This window comes from Varroa jacobsoni, unplaced genomic scaffold (genome assembly GCF_002532875.2).
Source record: "Varroa jacobsoni isolate VJ856 unplaced genomic scaffold, vjacob_1.0 scaffold_1127, whole genome shotgun sequence".
Lineage (NCBI taxonomy): Eukaryota > Metazoa > Arthropoda > Arachnida > Mesostigmata > Varroidae > Varroa > Varroa jacobsoni.
In genome coordinates, this window is record NW_019214029.1 from 46,184 (window position 1) to 67,824 (window position 21,641).

The 21,641-nt window shown below is 40.8% G+C and overlaps 2 protein-coding genes across 4 annotated transcripts in view; one reads left to right on the plus strand and one right to left on the minus strand.

Moving 5' to 3' along the window:
* Nucleotides 1–157: 157 nt before the first annotated feature.
* Nucleotides 158–2,680, minus strand: LOC111266911 (aspartate dehydrogenase domain-containing protein-like). The gene has a single exon (XM_022844760.2). It carries the CDS (start codon nt 2,358–2,360, stop codon nt 1,512–1,514), a length of 849 nt encoding a protein of 282 aa, XP_022700495.1. The 5' UTR covers nt 2,361–2,680; the 3' UTR covers nt 158–1,511.
* Nucleotides 2,681–2,846: 166 nt separating this feature from the next.
* The window catches only part of unc-13-4A (BAI1 associated protein 3), a 71,877-nt gene continuing 53,082 nt past the window's right edge, over nt 2,847–21,641 (plus strand). For 2 of the 3 annotated variants that reach the window (XM_022844753.2, XM_086971132.1), the window contains exons 1-3: nt 2,847–2,969; nt 17,281–17,482; nt 18,231–18,350. In XM_022844753.2, coding sequence (XP_022700488.1) covers nt 2,928–2,969; nt 17,281–17,482; nt 18,231–18,350 — 364 coding nt within the window. In that variant the 5' untranslated portion in view covers nt 2,847–2,927. Of the gene's footprint in view, nt 3,432–17,280; nt 17,483–18,230; nt 18,351–21,641 lie in introns of all 3 variants that reach the window. The other variant, XM_086971133.1, reaches the window with a different exon arrangement.

Below are 21,641 nucleotides of genomic sequence, written 5' to 3' on the forward strand. Positions count from 1 at the left end.
ACCAATATCGGATTGCCAAGTTTTCGAAGGCTGGGTTTATCTTAAGAAGATATCTCTGTGATGACTAGTCACATCCAGTAACAAAAATCCAACGTTTGCCTATAATAAAAAAAAAAAAAACTTGAAGACCGTTTGAAAAAGTACGCGCTACGACATGTAATTGTCTCGGCATTTATTACAGACAACAAATAGAACAAACCGCAAGGTTACTACGGATCTGATTTATGCAGAAAAGTGCCGTCAGTGTTCTTTAAGATAATGTGGGTGTCGCCATTACTACTATATGTTATTATAACAAAAAACCTTGAGGACGATACTTGGGGAAGCTTAACGCAATAATGTGCAGGTTATCAACGAAATACATGTAATGGAAAAGGAAAACATCTTAGTTCCTAATAGAAGAGTTTACCTTTAGCAGGTCCGTGATACTTTAGATAAGTAGTAAATCGTTTGAAATTTAAACAAGAGACGTATGGTTTAAAGCTACGCTAACAGTTCTATGCAATAGCATCGATACACCTATCACTGTAAACTGGCTTATGATCCAAATGTTATTTCTACCTAACCTAAGTATGTGGGATATTTTTTCTTGCCACGTTAAAGTAGACTGCTGTTGACAATCTAATTGCCCCTTCGTTGTTTCACGGGAAGCATCAAGTCGTCAAGTCCATAAACAATACAAAATAGTCATTTTGTAGAATATTTCAGCTGGGGCAATTGAACTCCACCATCATTGTTTCAGGAAGACTCCGAAACACTGCCATGTTACTTTGACGAACGGTTTATGGCAGTTTGCGCAATACTGAAGGCTTGAGTGCGCATCTTCACCGGCAAGCTAACGACAACAGAGACGTATGGTGGACTCACGACGCAGAAATTCTTACCGGGTCAAAATGGATGAGAATTTTTTCACCAGGGAAAAGACGTTGGACGCTTAGTATTTCTTCAACTGCCTTGCTTGTTTCGATAAATGTTGAAGAAGGATAGCAGGACAAACTAGAATTCAGCATGTATACAATTCTGCCTTCAAACTCAAAGTTGAATTTATTTTGAGTTGAAAGTTAACAAGAACGTCTGTTAAAAAAAACATCGTTTTCTCTAAAGTGCTAAAAGCTAATCGACTATATAAGGTTTCTGTTTCCAATACATGTCATGTGTATCGTAGATGAATCAGTTAGAACGTCCATAGGTGTTCAAAAGTGCATAAAACTTGCTGACCATCCTATGCCATTGACAACAGTTAAAATACTGCCACTAATGGACTCTTATGTTCACTAGGTATGGTTCTCGTTCATATTAGTTTATTTATCCTCTTTAGAGTTATTGATAGTGTGGATAATCACTCCATTGGTACTGCATCTTTTCACGATTTCGAGGTCGAACAGCTGCCACAGGGCATATCGAAAATCACTGAACCGCTTATCGTGCCACAATTTAACGTATTGTGTTTTTACACAGATTTCTTCAGGCCGTTAATATTAGGGACGTATCAGGAACATGCTTATTTTTGGCTAACAGAGATGTACTCCGGCTCCCTTTCCTTCGGCCGCAAGCATCGACGATAGAAACGACGAATAGGTGGCCTTTGCTGTCACGTCGCCTTTACAAGCTGGGTTCGTCCTGGTTGTTCTTACAGTAAACGTTCTACCATCGATCTCGGACGGGCCCTGTACTGCAATCTCGGTAACGTGATAATCCGCCATGTTAGGATCCGAAATCAAACATGCTTGGGTCTTGTCGAAGCCAAGATTGTGTGCTGCCACTGCAGCCGCGGCCATTGTGTTGACATTATTTGGCGCTATATGGCACACATCGCGTACGGGACCCTCGTATAGGACGATTGGCCGAGTCGAAACATTATCGTTTTTCGCTCGCATGGACGATCCCTCGGCCAATCGTAGGGCGCTTGGGTGCTTCCGCATGGTTATAGTCAATCCCTGCAGAGTACCGCGGTCGGCCATTTTACGTATATCCTCCAGACCCCACATCGCTCCTGAAGGAACGTACAGTCCGTGTGGTTTGCGAGCCGAACGACGAAGTTTCAGTTCGGTTTCGGGGTCAGCAAGTGCCGTGGGTGACCCGATCATGTAATCGCAATGCTTAAGGAAATGCTCACCATAAGCTTTAGAGATAGTCGGATGAGCCACTTCAACAACTAGGTCAGGTCGTCTCGTGTAAAAATACGTTAGGTCCTCGAGAAGAACGGAGCGATCAAGACGCTTCGTGGCAGGATTAAATGTTCCTGAACGAGTCCACACAAAGGCGAGCTCATACTCCGCAGGACGCGCAAGGATCTCGTCGACAAGGAACTCCCCGAGGTGGCCGTAGCCCACTATACCGATTCGGCGTTTGTAATTCATAATTGCTATCGTTGTTGGGGAGGGCGGGAGTTGACGAAAGTTACTTGTTGTCACCTTACCTATAGCTTCACTTCGCTAAAGCTATAGAATAATGGAATTGCTGTTAATTGTTTTTGCTGTCAACTTCTCGCTGTGTTGCTATGTTGTTCGTTACTATCGTAATATACTCCAGCCGGTGTCGCTCTGTAGCCGGCTTGACTTCAACTAATCCATTAGGACGCCGATTGCACTTATCCGCAAGCACACCACTCGATCGCACCGTGCCGTCGACCGGGACCTACACACATACATTTAGACACAGACAACGAGACATGACCAGGCATACAGTAGTAATAGGGCCTTAAGAAACGACAACGGGCCGACGCTGCTATTTGCTGCCGCCCTACGTTGGCCTGCGAGTGGCGACAAGCATCGGGCGCGCGATAATTCCCGACTCCCTCTCCCTCCGGGGCGACACCTGCTCAAGGGAAAGATGTCGCTAACCGATGTACACGAATTCACTAGGTGGCGCCACACCGTTCGTACACCTTGTGGAGTGAAGCGGCACTAAACTACAAGGAAGAAGCTATGCGTTACTTTTCTAATTTTCCTCTACTGGTTCGACCAGATGTGTGTATTCCCAGTAATATTTTCCATACGTTACAACACCATATTCCCAATTATGCCTTCGTGTGTTTGTGTTGATAGTGGTTTCTGGCATTTGTAGTAACGATCGGCCCTCTAACGACACCAGATACGTAGAGCGTCATATTCTTTCTTATTCGTGCAACGCAACGCATCGCAGGCAGTAGCACATGCAACAGGAAGAGAGAGCGGTTAGTGTGGATGGTCAGTCGTCCGCCGCCGCGAGAATCGAAGTCACGACCGAGGCATCATCAACAGCTCATGCGGCGGGACCTCACCATGCCTCGATTTGGCCGACTAGATGGAGGCACAGTTTGCCGAAGTGGACGACGAGATACGCAGAAGTTCCAGCCTTCGGCATCAGCAGTAGCGACATCTTTTTGTCTTGAGCACGATCGACTGTATTTATCTACGTCTTTGTCCCTGTTGTATAGCTGTTGTTTATGAGTGAGTACTTCTGTGCATTCGTATATAGTTGGCTCAATGTCTACTGTTGAAGTGCAACGCCTGCTGTAACGTTTGCATGTCTCCATTCTTTTGTCCATAGACGTTGGCATGTCTTTATGTGCCTGTCATGACGTATCCATCGGTTTGGCTTAAAACGTTACTGCGTTAGCTGATGAGTGGATGGCTGACATTCGGCCGACAATGCCAATTCGGTTTTTGACGCTTGGTCTGTGTGGGACACGCCGACCAAAATATTGTTGACTGGCAAATTCAACCAGCTCAAGGTCATAAACGAGGTGCAGCACCAACAAGTATCACTACTATTAGATGATACTAACCATTAGCTCTCGCAGATGCAACTAAATCGACATTATATATACGGACGGACAGTGGCCCTCCGTAAGAAGATAACTGAGAAAAGAGGAATCCAAGTGAAACTGCGTACTTCTGACAGTACCGCGGCCATAACTAATCGACCTATAATACGGCGTACGCTCATATCATTCCAGTTTAGTGAACAGTAAAATGCTACCGGAACCACTTTAATGGTAAATGACGATACTGCTCCTATGGTTGGTAGTGATCAAATTTGGCTGATTGAGATCGCCACGCTATCGAGGCTACACACTGCATAAAAACAGCGCTTGTCAGTGGTATTACTTCGGCTATTTATTGTTGATGAAGAGTTCAATAATACTGTTCGTTTATCCTAATATGTTTGGCCGTTTTAAGCAAAAATGAAAGCAAATATTTTTTACGTTTTATAATATCTCGATCGATCATCTTCTGTCGTTTTTCAGTACACACCATAATCATATCACCCTAGAACCTTATGGATTTTGAGCGAAAGACTGCGACAATTTGTGTATTTCTCTGTTGAAACAAAATCATCTCTAATAAGAGATTCCAGCTTTGCTGAGATCCAATAAAATGGTGATTCAAGTGTGCGAGATCCGGGCCATACGACGGGTGTATCGAAATTTCTTTTAGTTTACGCCAGGCAGCTAAAGGCGGATGTATCGTGGCATGGTCATGGTGGAAGTCGGTATCTTTCTTATCCACCTGTTTCGGTCGATTTTCAATCATTTGTCATCAGTTAAATGTCAACGGTAGAGGTTTGAATCAGCCGTTCTTCCAGGCCACAACAGTTCAGTGTGCCTGATTTCGTTCGAGTCCCACCAAACAGCTTGTTTGGCGCCAGTCTAGATTTTGTTACCTACCACGAAGTGTATTTTTTTTAATAACTCATCGGACTGTGACATGCAAGCCCGAAGTGCTGATTAAATAAGACTGGACTATCAACATTGGCTGACTTGCGACGATAGCTACAACAGAGCATCTAATAAACGAAGTATGCCTAATTAAACGATACACTCGTCTAGAGGTAAACATATGTTTTCTTAGAGCTTAAGCAAGCGCTTATTTTTCTACTTTCTAATGGTCACACTTTCCATAGGTCATACTAACCATTTCGGTAATTTTTTAGAAAAAATACTCTGTTATTTTTCGAAGACTATTTATTTTTCGCTAGCAGTACTCAATTCTAGCTATAGCTATCGTTCCTCAACATTTTTGTTGCTGTAAGCCTATTAAATCGAGCCCATTGCTGATTTTTGGCCACTACAAGCATTGGTAGTCCAATAACAAGCAATTAGCACATGCATTAACGCCTAGCGCCGCCATCATCACAAATGGTAGCTCAGCTTGTTAAATTATTTCCGATCGCAGTTCTGATATATTAAATGCAATATACTGAAGGACTTTCCCGCGTGGCTCTGGTCGCATGATGCACAGGTTTATCGGTAGAGCCGTGTACCTCCGTTCCGCTATCGTGCCATCATTAATCTTGGCGGCAGTGATTCGGCGGCCAAATACCGTCGAAGGCTGACTCCATCTAGTGTACCCCCTAATATCCCCAATCGTTTTTCCCGTTATCGACCAAGGCAGTCGATGGTAATTACCATCAATGGATTACTACGCAAACGTGACACAACTTCTAGTTCACCGTAGATCTCTTTGCGGGTCCTTCCTCTTGGATTGGCTTTCAAGTACGGAAACTTTGAAGATGGCCATCAACTTGTATAGACATCAAAAATGTAGTCGTAATTGCCATGTCATTAACAATCATCTTTATGCATATCCATCGTAGTACATAGTTTCATAAAACTAAAGCAGACTACTACTCAATGAAATATAATATATATATATATATATATGGACATGGAAATATACACATGGACAGTGGAATATATATATTCCATTGATGTGTACTAGCGTAGTTCAACAATGTTTCTAAAAGCTAGTGCGTTCATATTAAGAAACCCTGTTTTTTTGCAACGGACTCCTAATACCAGGCAAAAGCAAGTTCTCTCCAACGAAAAATAATAAACTGGTCATGGCGAACGATACCGCGTTTCGAAATTTGAGTAAACGTTATATATTTTGTTGGCACTGGGCACGAAAAATTTTAACGCGTCGCTTCTTTACGTTTGTATGTCGTACGGCTTTCAATTAAGCAGGCGTTCTTCATGTGGAAAATGAAATACCGCCCAAAGTATCACAAATATGGAAACATAATCTGAATATAATTATACTTCCGTTTACGCAGTATGATCTCGACGTGTAACGTAACACTGGGGGACGCATGAACTGAAATCCATTATAGACCCATTTTCGCTACCCAGAAGATCTGTGCTAACGAAAACATGACATCGCTTACATGTCTCGTTTTACGTGGGACTCCAATGAAATTTTCATTAAGCGATCACTATTTTTAATAACTCTGGTGTAAACATCATATTCCATTGTGGTGCCATTTTTAATGCATAATATTGGTGCTGGTATTGATATTCGTCGATATGGCACACGAGCTGCTATTTATGAGAAATCAATGTATTTGCAAGAAAGGAAAAATGTTTACTGCCCCAAGTTTTATTTCTTACCTTAGCGAATATAACATTTAGATATTATACCTACATAATATATTATTGAACTGTTAAGTTATGGATTCACGCTATTTAAGTCAACAGCAATAATCATTAATTTTTTCGACCGCGTAAGAAAAATCAGGCAAACGCTAAAGCGTGCCTTCATTATCGTCACTTCATAATTATATACCATGTTCAAAGTGTAATAGGTATTACAACGATACACTGTAGTCATCTGAGGGATGACACGAAGTCCACATCATAGTTAGGGCTCGCTGTATTTTTCCTACGATATATAAATTCTTCTACTGTTGTCGCATATTTAAACGTCATTCATCGTATTTCTGTTATGGATTCCCATAGAAACACACAAGCATAAAATATAATTATCTCTAACTAAACTAGTCTACGAAAAGCGTTAAGCCAAGCATCACTCAGCAGCGGTTTTGCTATCATTACTGGAATTTATAGTAACTATTATTGCGTATATACAGTTAGTGTTACATATACAGATACAAACTGCATGGCGGACCTTGAACTGGCAGTTGCCAGCGACATGTTCTATTATTTATAGTTTCATTATCAGAGACTATGCTAGCTGAAGCTCTTCGCAAGAGCTGAAACTGAAAGCTTACTTGATCCAGCTCATGGAACCAATATAAATCATAGAGCAAAGGCCTGCCACCTAACATAACCTAGCACCTTAGCTCTTAGAAAAAAATCGAGGGAAACCATGTTGCATCGCACAATTTCTTCCTGCGAAGCTATGTTCAGGCTCAAACATGCGAGACGCTCACAAATTCATTTATATATCATATCGAGAAGAAGCTTCGAGAAAGACCATAGACGACTTTTTCCGCGAGTTTAAGCATCGTCCCCTTAGACCTCTTCACCAAATACATGGTCAGCGGGATTTTTCAAATTTGTTTAAACTCGTAATTCGTATCAGATCGATCGTATCGCTCACCAGCCATCCGAAGAGGCCATTCAAACTTAAGAGTTATGAAATTTTTCTCTGCCGATTGAGCGAAACGATGCACGATGCTTTCAATGATTAGCGGATCTCCTTTTTCAAAACTTTACATTTCGAACGCATGAAATAAATATACGAATGCTATATGTACGGCCTCAATATTAGTTTCAGCTGGGCGTGGTACCGCCGACACGGGCGCATACATAAACTGTACATATTTTTTTGACGGACAAAGTACCACAAGCTTATAAATATCTCGAACACCTGCACTGAACAATAGTTTTGTTTGGAGGATCGCATTCACGTAACACCACCGTCGTTATATGATTCCTCGCAGGAGTAGTATCAGCAAAAATCGGATTTCGGGCAAAATTGTTACACCGAAAGCTATAGACATGCTCCTGATATCGCTGTACCGTACTGCTACTTTATGTATTTGCGAAACATATGGCCACGATTTGAACTTATGGGTATTCGTTTTACCGCGCGGCTATTGAAGGAAGGATAAATGCCTTGTCTACTTCACTGGCCGAAGCGTAAAAGATCTCACGTTGATATATTTCACGACAGAATATTACCGTTTAGGATCTTTTTTCTTATTTCTTCCGTTTGAAAGGATACGGCTCCAAGGAATCGTTTCGATGAGTCGAATTTTTTCACTCGTTTATATAAATAACGTCGTTATTTCGCACTATGTTCTACTCCAGTGAGTAGCGATAATGGGACAGGCTTCGTTAACTGGGAGGATAAGTTCGGCACAAATATATATATTACTATACAAATAATTAAAGTTGTCCTAAGTGTGATTACTGTAACACAGATTATAGATAAACCCAATTAGTTGCGACAGATGAGTTCGGCCGACAAACAACAGCGGACTGTGGATGCCCTACGAGTTACTGATGTGCCCAGAGTAATCACGAGCACCTAGCCACATTGGCGTTGATAACATATGACCTAAAAACAACCATAAGTGCTTACAGTCAATATTGGGCCCATAAAATCCTTGAGTTAGTGAATCGCTCCTTCTGTCCCATCTGACGGGACGCACACTTTGCAGCCATTGAATGGAACCCTGCCAGGAGAATATAACGTTAACGATAGGAGTCCTGGTAGTTATTATCTGTTATCTGATATCAGAGCATATAATTATCTGATAGGATCATTGTACGCTAGCCCAGGCCTCTACCACGTTCTACCGGGTAGGGCTATGTGAAAGCATCGCAGCCATAAATGCAACGACAACTAAGCTTACGATGAGGCGCAACATAATGTCTGCTATACAGCTATGGCTCCAAGAAGCTAGCATGCATAAATATTTAGTACAGACATAGATAGATCGATAGTATAGAAAAATATATGAAATGGACAAATTACTCATTTGTAATATCCTCGTTACAGTTAGTAGTGTTCCATAATATTATCCTTTACGCTATAAATTTATTCCAGTAAATAAACGTTATCTATTCAAGGAATAGTTAGTCAACGATTATATCCCTAATCTACTGATAGATATCCTCTATCAAGTAAACTCTAAAAAGGATTGTTTCCTTTGCCACAACCGTACCTAAATGCCCTCGCGGTTCGCTAGTTGTTAAACCGTGGCTCTTTTTAAAAAAATTAATTATCTGAGCAATCTATTTGAAAAGGCAACCAGTAAATGCAATGCACGGAAATTCTTCTTGGGGAATATGAAACAAGCTGTAACATGGACGAGCAAGCGCGCGGCATTAGCAATATAAACATAGGCGGCTGGCCGCCAATTTTTTTATCTACGGATTTTGTAAACTGAAAAAAAAATTCGACCGTTCCAATCATGTGGAGGAGAAGGCAAAGTAAAGTATATGGTGTTAGGACTGTGAATAACTACCTCGTCGCTAATTTTTTTTAACTTAGTTAACGGCACATAACGAACTCGTTTAGTAAAATAATGATTGTTAGCAAAAATAACAGATTAACTTCCTTGTGCACCTTGTAGTAATCGTTTGAGTCTCGTTAAATTAGAGGAGGAAAATTATGTCACAAATCCGATAATGCATATCTTAATTACTTTATTGCCGCAATTACGACTAAAGTGCCCCTGAATGACTTAATGGATATCTTAGTCCACCTCAATTAACAGCAAAGTGTGTATGTGTTATTTAGCGTAACAGGTAAACATGGGATTTCGAACAGGGAATGGATTTTCATAGGCACGTTATTTTTTTTCTATTGACAAAAATTATGTAATATTCATCTGTTGTAAGCAAAACATAAATATGAAATCAGTACATAAACCACAATTTTTTTTTTAGCTACAAGCATTATTTTTTATAGCACCATTCACAAGGCATTAATTTTTGTATTACTATTTCAATTACACCGTCATTACTAATATTACACTTATTTACATGTTTCTCAGCGCGTAAATGGATCGATTTTTTTAATCGCCAGAGCAGCTATCGGGGCGGTGAAAAGGTTCTTTGTTTATGCAAATAAGTTTCTATTTTTAAGAAATACGTGTGTCCAGTAAAATGTCTGCGTTGAAGGTAAGAGCTAAGAATTCAGCGATCTAAAGCCTTAAGCACCACTTAGTCCTTCCGACCATCTGTCCTACAAAATGCAGCTGTGTACTCCTGCATTATTCCAAAAAAAAGAAACCAATGCGTTTTCAATGAGTTTACAACGGAACTAAACCTGCTGATGAAGTGATACTGAGGCCAACGTCGAAATGGCGTAAAAGCTGTCCGCCTTTTCATCATTAGATCCCATATTCCGATCTTATGCAGCTTAACGTAGTAAATATATGTTGCTCATAGCGAAATAATCTGCGAACGTCACGCCCTTTCCGTTACGAAGCGTCAGTTATAGGGCAAGAGTACAATATCGTTGTTGCGCCTCATATATAGCATAATTTAAACTGAAATGAGCAAGACGAATCTCAGATACGGAAGGCGATATATACCGTATCGCTTTACAGGCACTTTGTTTATGTATATAAATAGCTGCTTTGCTAAGAGGCAGCGCCTGTTTTATTCCTAAAAAAACATGTCACTTCACTAAATAGAGAGCTACCGGAGTTCGTCCCACTTTATAGAACACGTGTTAGTAATTATCATTACTCTTCTCATCTTTTACCATAATATCAACTTCATAATACTCAGGTTAACTTAAAATGCCTTCAAGAAACTTGCACCCGTGAGTAGGGAAAAGCAACTAATTAGCAGATTTGCACGAGTAAGGATGTAAAATATATAGTAGCTTTCGAAGTGGAGTGGTAACTTGTGGGCCACATTTTTATGTATGGTTTTGCATTTTTAGCTAGCAATGACCCTTCGTCATCGTTTTGTCGCTTCATTGGGCTTTGGACTGGCTGAAACGAAACCCTAAAAGAGGCTAGATGCAATCGTATATCCGCTAGGAAAGGGAATTAAAAATACACTAACAAACAAATACTTTTAAACCGGACAATAATGTCGCATGCGAAACGGTTAAACAACAGTAGAAATCTACTTTGCCATAAGTTACTTCAGATCTCGCCACGTTCTTCATAGCAGCGTATGCATCGGTTGCGAATAATGCAGAACTTTTTTTAGAAACCCTTCTAAGTTTTCTGAAAATGCACAACCTTGCCACTGTTTCGCTTGCATACTTTCTATTTTTTCTATATTTACATGAAAGTATTAAATTGTATAAGGGAAATGCACATAAGGCATTTTGCAAAAAATGCGCTGCTGTTTTTTACACTCAGCAATCATAAGGAAACTAGCCAGTATATAAAGTATAAGACCTTATGATCATCGAAACTTAAGTCCAATGTACTTGTCGTGCATCCCAAGTGTATCTATATCCTCGTATAAAATTTAAAAAATTCTTAATTATTTGTTACTTAGTATGACGAAGTGGGCTCAGAAGTCTACGTCAGGGACGAGGTCTACCTAGTTTCAATAGACAATATCAGTACGCAGACGAATCATCAGTGCGCAGTTTAATTTATCATCTGCGTTTACTGTGCACCCGCTTACACACAGAACTACACAGAACCATACACCATGTAGAGTAAAATAATACGGGGTGATAAGCAAAGCTGAATGCGGTGTTCTGAGTTCGTTTTCTAACAGTCACAGGATGCAATACAAATTGCTGATCCTCTGAAAAAGAGTTTACGTCCTTCGAACCGAGGACATGTACTGGCTATCTGGTCCAGTGGGCGGTATGCGACGGTCGTTGCGCGATGGAAAAATATGGTCCAATGCTTGGCTGTTTTACCCCCAGCAGCACTTGCTTGACATGTAATGGAACTCCGTTCAGGCGAGATTATCGCAAACAACGATATGACATGAAGCCGATACGCTCCCGGAGCGTAATATAATCGAAGCAGTCCGCGCACCGGTGCAATCGGTGAATAGTTTTTTCCTTCAACTTATTCCAGAATTAATGGTTTTTGATAAAATCACGATCAGCAATATATGTCCTTCTGAAGAGAACACACTCCTATTCAGACGAGACGCACGAGTAATTAGCATTCACTACTGCGGAAGATTCACTGGATAGGGATCTGAAAGCTCAGCCATTAGAAACTCGCAGAGGATGAGTGCTTCGGTCGGCCTTCAGCACCTGCTCGATAACGCTTTCTCGTCCTTCGCTATTCTTTGCTGTTGCGTACATATCCCTAGCAGACGAATCCAGAGCCATTCGATGGTTCGGAGGCAAAAAAGATGTTGAGAAAACAAGGTATGCTCAAGAACAGCATTCAGAGATAAACTGAAAATAGTTAAGCATCTCGAGAACGCTTAGAAAATCCATTGCGAGCGCCTAGTGCTCCTTACAAATATACAGTATATTCCTGGGTAAATCATATCTTCATCAAGTGAATTTCCATACTACTACCGTGAATTTTCATGCTACTGTGTGGGTGACTAATCTCCAAAAACCTGGAAATAGGATTGACTGATGAGTGTATCCAAAGGCCTTCTTCGAATAGAAACTTTTGCTATGCGCATAAAATGGAACGTATCCCAGGCTTAGAACGTGGAGTCGGGCACTCTATTCGCAATGTTTTAGTTTTTTTCGAAAAACAACAGTAACAAGGGGCGATGCTTCACTTGAGATTTTCTAGAAAGCAGTGCTATAGAGAATGCGGGAGGACGTGCTATGAACGTATCTATCTATGGCTGTGATTCGCTTCCACATGCTCCTAACCTGTCCGGGAGAGCTGACGGCGAAAACGTCTTTAATAAGGCCAATGCGTAGGCCATAGCTTAAGGAATATATTTTGTTTGCAATTGATCCATCAACCCCCTCGTTCATAACCTCCCGTTATCCTCCTATTTACGTCCATGATAGGGTCATGTATAGATTCACTTACGCTAGATAATTCGCTTTACAAAAAGGGACAAATCGATGACAGAATTAGTTTGTGGATAGGAATGGTTTCATATGCAAAAAAAATCCCTTAATCTCGCCGTTGTTTTATTTGGATTGAAGAGCAGGTGTTAGTCGACCTTTTCTATCATGTACGATATTTTTCGTTCTCATTCGATGTTACTGGTGAATACGACGACTACAGTAACAAACAGGGTGATCTACTCGCGCTGTCGACTCTTGAACGCCCGGTCGAAGATGCGAACTAAATGATGCATGATCATGCGAAGTGTATGTGGACATAGGAATGCCCTCATACCCATATGGAAGGACCTAAACTTGCCTGCGACGTGAACAATGTTTGTAAATCTAAAATCTCAAAAATTCTTAAATAAGAGAGAGGGAAATAAATTAAGTTATTGTTGCTCTCAGCGGCAGTCTTTACGATATTTTCTTTGAGTGAGGTCATAGTCAATAGTTTAGGAGCAGTTGAACGTTTCGGAGTTTATGTTTTGTATAGCCGCTAGACACAGACGCATCAGAGGGACCAGGAGGTAGACTGTACTGCACGCGGTCTTTCCAGTTGTAGCAGCTCATGTAGTCTCAGTCCACAAGCCCTCTGACCTAGATGCTTAAAACACTTAACTAGAAGATAAACGGTACGTTGCAAACGTTCGTATTCATAGTAAAACAGCGTAACATGCTTGAAATTGCTTTATCTTCTTCTGCAGCATGATTATACGGCACAAGAGGACAAGGCACAGAGATCGGTATTTTCATACGAGGGGAAAAACGTTGTCCTGCAATATACTACCTGAAGCCCGATGCGTCACTAGCAATAATACGTAGATTTTTTCTCCTGTGACCTAATTTGCTTGTTAGTTTAGCAGATTTTTTCCACGAAAAATTGAATCCCGTTTGTCACAATGTAATTTTAATGGCGTTATGTTTCATTGGTCCGCTTGAAGCCTGAAGACTATGCAGAAAAATAGTCCGTGGCAAGCAACGGACGTTTCGTTGCAGAAGCTGGAGAATTGAAAGATAGAGAAACAATTGGGGAAATATTGATCTTCGTATGCTATTATATTGATATTGACACATTTTCCAAGGCAACCGGAGCGTGCTGAGTCAAGTGTCCATGGCGTTTATGCTATGTAAACGTATCTAAGTGAAAAAAAAAAACTTAAACTCTAATAGAATCTTCTTTATCGAGAAAAAGACAGCAACGTGAAACCCCCACATTTTCGCCAATTGCGCGTCCACTGAATATTCCATTCAGTCACCGTTAATCAATTCCAATATCGGATTAAAGTTACCTACCCAGACACAATATACTGTGCGCGAAGATCAATGCAGTGATGACCCGTTAAACTGTGCCGTTAGCACCGAACAAATGCGGCCCAGCGCTTTCGGCTAATGATGAACCATTGGGTACGATACAGTTCTTAATCCAAGTACTGCACCATAAAAGAATCAACGTTTCTACAATTCCAACCAAGTGACGAGTGCGTTGAATTTATTTTGGTAGGAAAGGTTTGCCAATTCTGGCGGATTAACTGAGCTATTATATGAGGCATTACAGTTCATAATGTTATCGATTAACGCCGTTGTTTGTTGGGTCTTTTTTTCACTGATAATAGAAATGAACTAAATAAGTTAATTTTGCTTTCCGTAATGGCGGTTCGCGGAGTCGGGGGCATAGCTCAACGATGAAGTGCTTGGCAGCAGCCCGTCACTCTCTACTGGCTTCAACTTTACTACAAAAATAGCTCGTACTCGGCTCGCGATCTATAAACAGCAGAGCAGTACAGTAAAATAGCGTACGATCTATCTTATTGCTCCCTGTTATTGCGATGAAGAGAAATCTTCTGATGATGTAAAAGAGACGTTAAGCATGAGATTTGCTTAATCATCAACGGATGACGCGTCTACTATCATGTATTGTAAGACGTACTAAAATAATTCCTCGTATGGAAATAATCATTGCGATTATCCGTAAGGAGATGAGTTGCAGTTGGCAGCTGGAAGTTGAATCAGGTAGGGTACAACCTCTTGCCCTACCGTTCGTTACTAGTCATTTGTTCGGCTGATCATTTGGTAAGTATGTAATGTAATTAAATCGCCAGCCGAACAAATTAAGTGCCGCCTACTTTCCTACAGGCGTTGTTCCATTGGGTCGTGAGGCCATCGCACGGCGAAGCTGGACGTCTGCCTAACGAGTGATCATGACGGCGAGATAATTCCGTCCGGACAAGCGTCCGCGGCGTTTACGTCGTCGGCGACGAAAGAAAACAGCAGCAGTAACTAATGATATTAGTATGAGTGAATTATAACCGCGTGCCGCTAGAGCTCAACAAAATATGAGCCCATTGACGAATGTTTAGAAAGGAGATACGTCGTGGGAGATGTTTTTAGGGCCGAACTCAAAGAGACATTACGCTATTTAGAGTGAGAAGGTATTCTAGCATCACTTACGTGGTATCTATAATTCTCCCAAAGTCCAACCAGTGAAAATATCATCATCGACGAGTAGTTTCGCTTTTATAACTAACTTTTATAATTATATTAATCAATTTCTAGTACGGAGAAAAGAAATTGTGGACTCGATCCAATGTAACGAAACGTTGGCTGGCATATTTACCTGGTTTTACTAAAAAAAAAACTAAGGGTTCTTAAGCAGGTGTTCTCAATCAGCCGCTTTTTTCACCAGCCTCTTGTTCTAGACAAATTTCACAAAGTGCCCGCGATAATTTCGTGAAAATAACTTCACATATTCCTACCGGGCAGACCGGCTCGAGCAAAAACTATTCTAAACTAGACCCGTAATGCGTCAAAAACATTGTTTCTACCTTTACGCCCGGCTGGTCGTTTATAATTTTTACTGGCTTCTAATTTTATGTGAACGGCATTGCGTCGCATTATTCGCGCTGAAGAATATTCTGTTTTGTGTAAGATCGCTTGTTTGCTCTCCAATAAGATTCTGTAGTCATATCGCTACATAGTTAACGGATAAACACTTTTAATTTTTCCACGAGGCACTGCCGGATTTTGGAAAGCACTGGAAAAAATGCCGGGTCAATTGTATTGATCGTTTTCCCTGTATCAGGTCACACAACTCAACCACGACAGGACTGTAGCCACGTATACACATAGGTTGTGTCACTCAATCAGTAGACAGCCATTGCCGCCAGATGCCTACTCTCTTTTCGCTAATATCCTCTCGATTAAAAGGGAATTTTGTATCAGCAGTATTAAACCGATGGTCGTCGCTGACGACAGCGCGACCGTTTTCGACCGATTAAATTAACGTTGAAAACGAAAGCCGACTAAAAAGTTATTCATAGACCAAGTGTTGACGAATAGAATAAGTTTATAACAGTCAAAATTGGCGTAGCGTGACGGATTTACGGCCGAGAAAAGCACTAAGTTAAGTGGTATGCGTAGGTAGATTGATAGGTGGGCGCGACGATTACTTTTGTTTTGAGTGCAGCGCAGTTCTGTAACTTGGTTTAAATATAAGGGGCGATTATTGAAGAAATATACCAAATCCTTAAAAAAAAAAAAAAAAAAAAACTATTCTATACGTAGCAGACGTGCAGCGAAGAGGTATGTTCTCTCCAAACCGAGGTCGTGAAATTCTATAACTCGACACAGTCACCTGTCAGTTTCCAAGCTAATATCTTATTTGTTTCTTGCATCAAAGAGTTTAATGTTATTAAATTCAGCTAAAAAATTTACATGCCAATATGTTAGGCACAGACTGATAGAGATCAGTTTAAAAGTAGACACTCCATCCTCCCTCCCGTAACGGTCTTAGGTGACAGGCAGTTTCTCCATCACTCGTGAGATTCGCGTTGAAATATTTTTAATGCAGCGGTTGGTTGCAGGTTCCTCTCAGTGAGAGTGACCTATTCCATAGTCGATCTCCCAGTATCATGATGAATACGTCGTGCTGGAACATTCTCTCCAGACAGTCCAGAAAATGTCCAGACTCAATATGAAGAGAATCGGATCGCTTTGCTTTGCATGAGAAGATGCTGCTTACATCTTCTCAATCGGCTTGATCGGGCATCTAGTTGCATTGAGGGTTCTTTTCATCGATAAGTTGTACTCACACTATATAAATATCTGAAAAAAAATATATCCTCACGGATCGCTGAGAACTGATATGCTTCAGTAATAGTAATCGAATTATTATCGTTAATCAAACGGTATTAAATGGATGCCTCCGTTAATAACAAATTGGCAGAATAAATTTATGTACTACACTACACATATGAATATATGACGATTTCCCGCGATAAGCTCCCGCTAAGTCGACGCTGCATAATAGCTATAGCTAACGTAAACGATTGAAGGGGCAGTTCTCCTGCCGCTTGACTGCCGCTAGATTTGACTTGATATACCTCTTTGTCTAGGGCTATGAATTCATTCTCCGATTTACGATGACGGTAATAGGTATTAACAGATTAATATAGGGTAGTTTCACATATGGCAACCCGTGTGAGCCTATTACCAATCGCATTGACCTTATGTATATGTATGAAATCACTTGTTACTAACAACGACCCGCTGCTTTTGACGCGATTTATGTTTACTTCTTCAGGAAGAGGTAGGTCGAGAGTTGTCCTCGATCCCGTGCGAGTTAGACGTGCTCCCACAGGCGGTACAGCAGCCCGAAGTCAAAATGACGAAGAAGGAACTCGAAGATTTATATGTAGAAGTGCTGTATACGATCAAGCACAAACTCGGAGGTGGGGTGTCTTACGCCGAAGCTGAACTCTTTGCATTTGCCCAAGATGCCTTCGGTAATTATGTTTTTTTTACTGATCAAAATCGAAATGAATGAATAATTGACTAGTTTTTCCAACTTTTCCTTGAAACTGAAATATCCTGAAGTTGGCATCAAAGGTTCTGTTTGGTTCGGGTACCTCCTGCCGCATGATGTTTAGCTAAGTTTCTAACGCCTAAAGAAGGACTTTTATTGATCAATAGATCGATCTACGGCGTTATTGTTAGCAGTCGAATGGGGAATGACTTGAGAGATCGTTAATAATATCAAGAGTGGATCTATACCTTTTTTGGTGTAAATAGCCAGCTAAAGTATTATCTCAAAACATGTGTAAAATACAAACAAAAACAAACATTCTTTACTGTGTCGGGATGGCTCTGATTATTTCGGATCTCTCTAAGTTTCATCTCAGTGTTACAAAAGTAAAAATCGCCACTTAAAATTACAGATACTATCACTAAATCCACCATAGTTCATCAACTCTATCACTCGGTCTTCTCATGGTCTTTCCGGAAAGAATAGATAGCTGACTATTCATTTTACATAAGGAATTAAATTTTATATGCATATATTTATCTAAAGGCCAGTGTATCTAAAAGCCTCCCCAAAAACGTACTCGCGGCAATTAATAGGCGATATGTAAAAAGTGGGCGCAGCGTCGAAGGTGCAATAAACTCAGAAGAGCCGTAATCTGGGAATATATTGATTTCAATACGATGTGTTTTTAGATTTATGCCTTACATGTACATCTATACCTATTCTAGGCATGTCAAATGAGGCGCACCAACGGTTGCTTTCTGTCGCGGCCGAAGAGAAGCCCCCGATCCCAGTGCTTAACGTCGTCGTCGTAGAGGCTCAGGGACTTGAAGCCAAAGACCCCAATGGTAAGTATTTATAATCTAAAGGCGTTGAACTTCAAAGCCTGGTGGTGTTTTCCATCAACTAATTATTAACATACGCAACAGTATGGCTGCCGACACACGGTTTATCAACCTACATGCCAATGGGGTAGCTTTGTCGTTATATAATTTATCAGAAACCGGAGTTTTCGAAACACCTTATGAATACAAAGGCAATCACAAAGCCGAGGTCAAATTGAAATGGAAAATTTTTATTTGCTACAATTGCGTGGTCTGGACGTTTACATTTACTTCTACGCAGTGCTTAGCTGGTCCCCCTAAGTCGTCCACAATAAGCCCTCGAGTATAAATGAAATCCCCCTGATTCCAACTGCATTCCTTTATTACTGATTGAATAGCCGATTTTATAACGGTAACTCCCGTGCTACATAATAGTAGACTTTTATGCGCACCGAAGTTTTAGATTACCCATTGTTGTTAAGCATAACGTTAGTTCTACTGTTGACGAAATATAGGAGTGGGCTAATTTAGCGTACCATAGCTATTAGATCTACGCTTATACAGTGATAGGCATGTCTTTACTTGCTACAGCGTGAAATATTAAATTCAACATATTTCGGAAACATTGATCTGGTAAGGTGTTTCCATTCTATATTAGCTCTTCTGCCGTTTCCAAGTTTAACGTCATTCGCTGTCTGAATTCTAGAATAACCTGTCTTTTTCCGGTGGGAACGACAATAACTCTAAAACTTTTGATCATGGATCTTGCAGTAAAACGAACGATTCCCCCTGGCATAGAAATCGACCAACAGGCGACAGATGACTGTCCAGAAGATAACGGGTAAAAATAAAACTATGACGGCAAAAAATAGATAGAAACTATACAGATGTGGCTATAATTGTAGTTTTCGCTATACGTCCCATTCGCTAGTAACGTTTGTAGTTCATCTCATCATTCTCAAGTACAAGGCTAGTCCTAAAAGCACCAGTCCATCAAGCGACAAACGGCGTTCCCTACGCCCCGCTGACCCTGATTACGGGCTGCAAACGTGGTAGGTTCAGTTTAGCAGGGCAACATTGAACGCGATCCTTTTGATCCTGACTTGAAGAGTAGGACAAGGTAAGCAAGCTGGTTACCTTTAATGACGCCGTTACGCGTGGCATCCGCTCTGGTTCAGCGGTCTGCGCGCAAACCCCAGCGACACATGGCACCTCTACCGTACGCTTGCGTGTGCTCAATATCCGCGTAGCATCACTGTACTCATCTAATTTTCACGTGTTTTCGCTTGTGATAATGACAGCAGACGTTGTTTTCGCATTGCAATAGCTTGTCAGACAAGAGCTTACGATATCACCGACGGATCAGAAGTTTCAGGCGTATAATCCTACATAATGCTGACTAAACGGGCTAAGAAAGCTATGCCCAAGCACGAGTCCAGGCTCATCCAGCAATATCTTTGCATTTTATATGGTGATTAAAAGTTGTTAGAAGATCTCACTGTTCTTCTTAGGGTGGCTGAAAAATAGTTCTAGCTTCCTTCGGTAAAAAGCAATTGTTCGGTTCTTTCAAGGTCTCCAGCGTAACTGTCCCTCGAATTTTTAATAATACCAGAACCGCGTGCTTTTCAACACGTATAATCGATCAAAGCCCTCAGCAGCTGAAGCAATAAAAAATCCATACATAGCTTGTATAGTTAAAAAAGCTGTTTCATGTAAATGTTTATCAGCCCTTAGAGAATTACCGGCTGCTTGTCAGGAACCCCCGTTTTTATCTAAAATATTCCTGATTCCGTTCCAACTGTGTGACCTTTCTGTTGATCCAGTAACCACTTTTGTGACGGCGGCCTTTTCATAACACAATCATGTAGTGCAAGAATTTCCTGTGTGCATAGGGACCTTAAATTAGCCTGTATTGCCAAACCTAATCTTGGTTTTGGTTAACATAACCTCCTGCTTGATCAAGCAGGATCGTCAACACTTTTGCACCCTCCTGCATCTTAAGTATTCATCATTTACTCGATACTTTTGTCAGTATGTTCGACATCACATAATTGTATTTTTACGCAGTTAGACTATAATATTGATTGATTTTTACAGCTAACAAGTACCCCCACACACTTCTCTTAAATTAATCAGTTCTAGTGCGCAGAGCCCATTGAGTTGCTGCACTATTGATCGACGTACGCAAGATTTAGATTGGTAAAAAATTTTGAAAAAAGATATGCTTTCTATGGCTCCTGCCGCCATCTCTATTGCAAAAAACGTTCACGACACCAATGGCCAACTGATGCGATGACTCGAAAGGCACGCATACAGAGAGTGAATTTAAAACTTAGATTCTGGGCGTCTTTTTTGTATTCATGTGCAGCGGCCATGAAGTGAAGAGGTATCCCGGACGGACACTTTAATGTTTCCCCAAAGGGCATAGATAAAGTTTGCGAAAGCATGGGGGATTTAGATCTGCCGACAACTCTATATGCACGTAGGTTCTTTTACGTCTGGGTTCAATCTCAAATATAATTAGGCCTGGTTTATACAAAAGGTCTGCACAATATTAGTGTGAGATTGACGCTTCAAATAGCTTCTAGCTAAGTTATCAGATTAGCCTTGAAGAAAAATTGTTTTCACTAATATATATCTGTCCGTTTAAGGCTTCTGTGCACTTGTTAGAACAGTTATCCCTCAAATATGCAAGGAAAGCTACCCAACAGAAACTCAACATAAACGAAAGAACATTGAGCTCCGGAAGCCAATTGCAGATGTAATAATATACTACATCTTACAATTACTGCCATTTTAGTACTGCGGAACCAATGTCTATCCATATGCCTATATAGCAAATTGCTCTTTATGGATATTTTTCGATGGACCCTGATGTGCTTCGTCGAATTCGGAGCCATGAAAATCCCGCTAGGTAGCCATGAATCAGCTTATCCTTCTCTCTGGATTAATAGTTAAGGTCATTTCACTTTCAATACCTTGGACAAGTGTTTTTTTACTCCAGTCTATGCCTATTCGTCCGATTGTTATTTGTTTTGGTCACTAGGCGAACTAAAATCATTGCCCGAACAGATTGTCGATATGCTTGTTATTGCGTTCTGAGGAGATGGTTGTATCTGGCAGGTTCGCTAACTTTTTATTAACTTGTTTCTAAGAGATAGCAATTGAAAACGTCTTATTGAAGAGTTTTGCCGTTCACACCGGCGTCATTTTTCTACATCAGTGATCATCATCTCCTCTACTGCTACATGGACGGCATCGCCAAGTCATAAATTATTCATGCACGAGGCAACGCGTTTTCATTGCCGACGATAG

What these genes read in the sequence shown, in the direction of transcription:
- LOC111266911 (XM_022844760.2), bottom strand. Translation starts at nt 2,360, where the DNA reads ATGAATTACAAACGCCGAATCGGTATAGTGGGCTACGGCCACCTCGGG.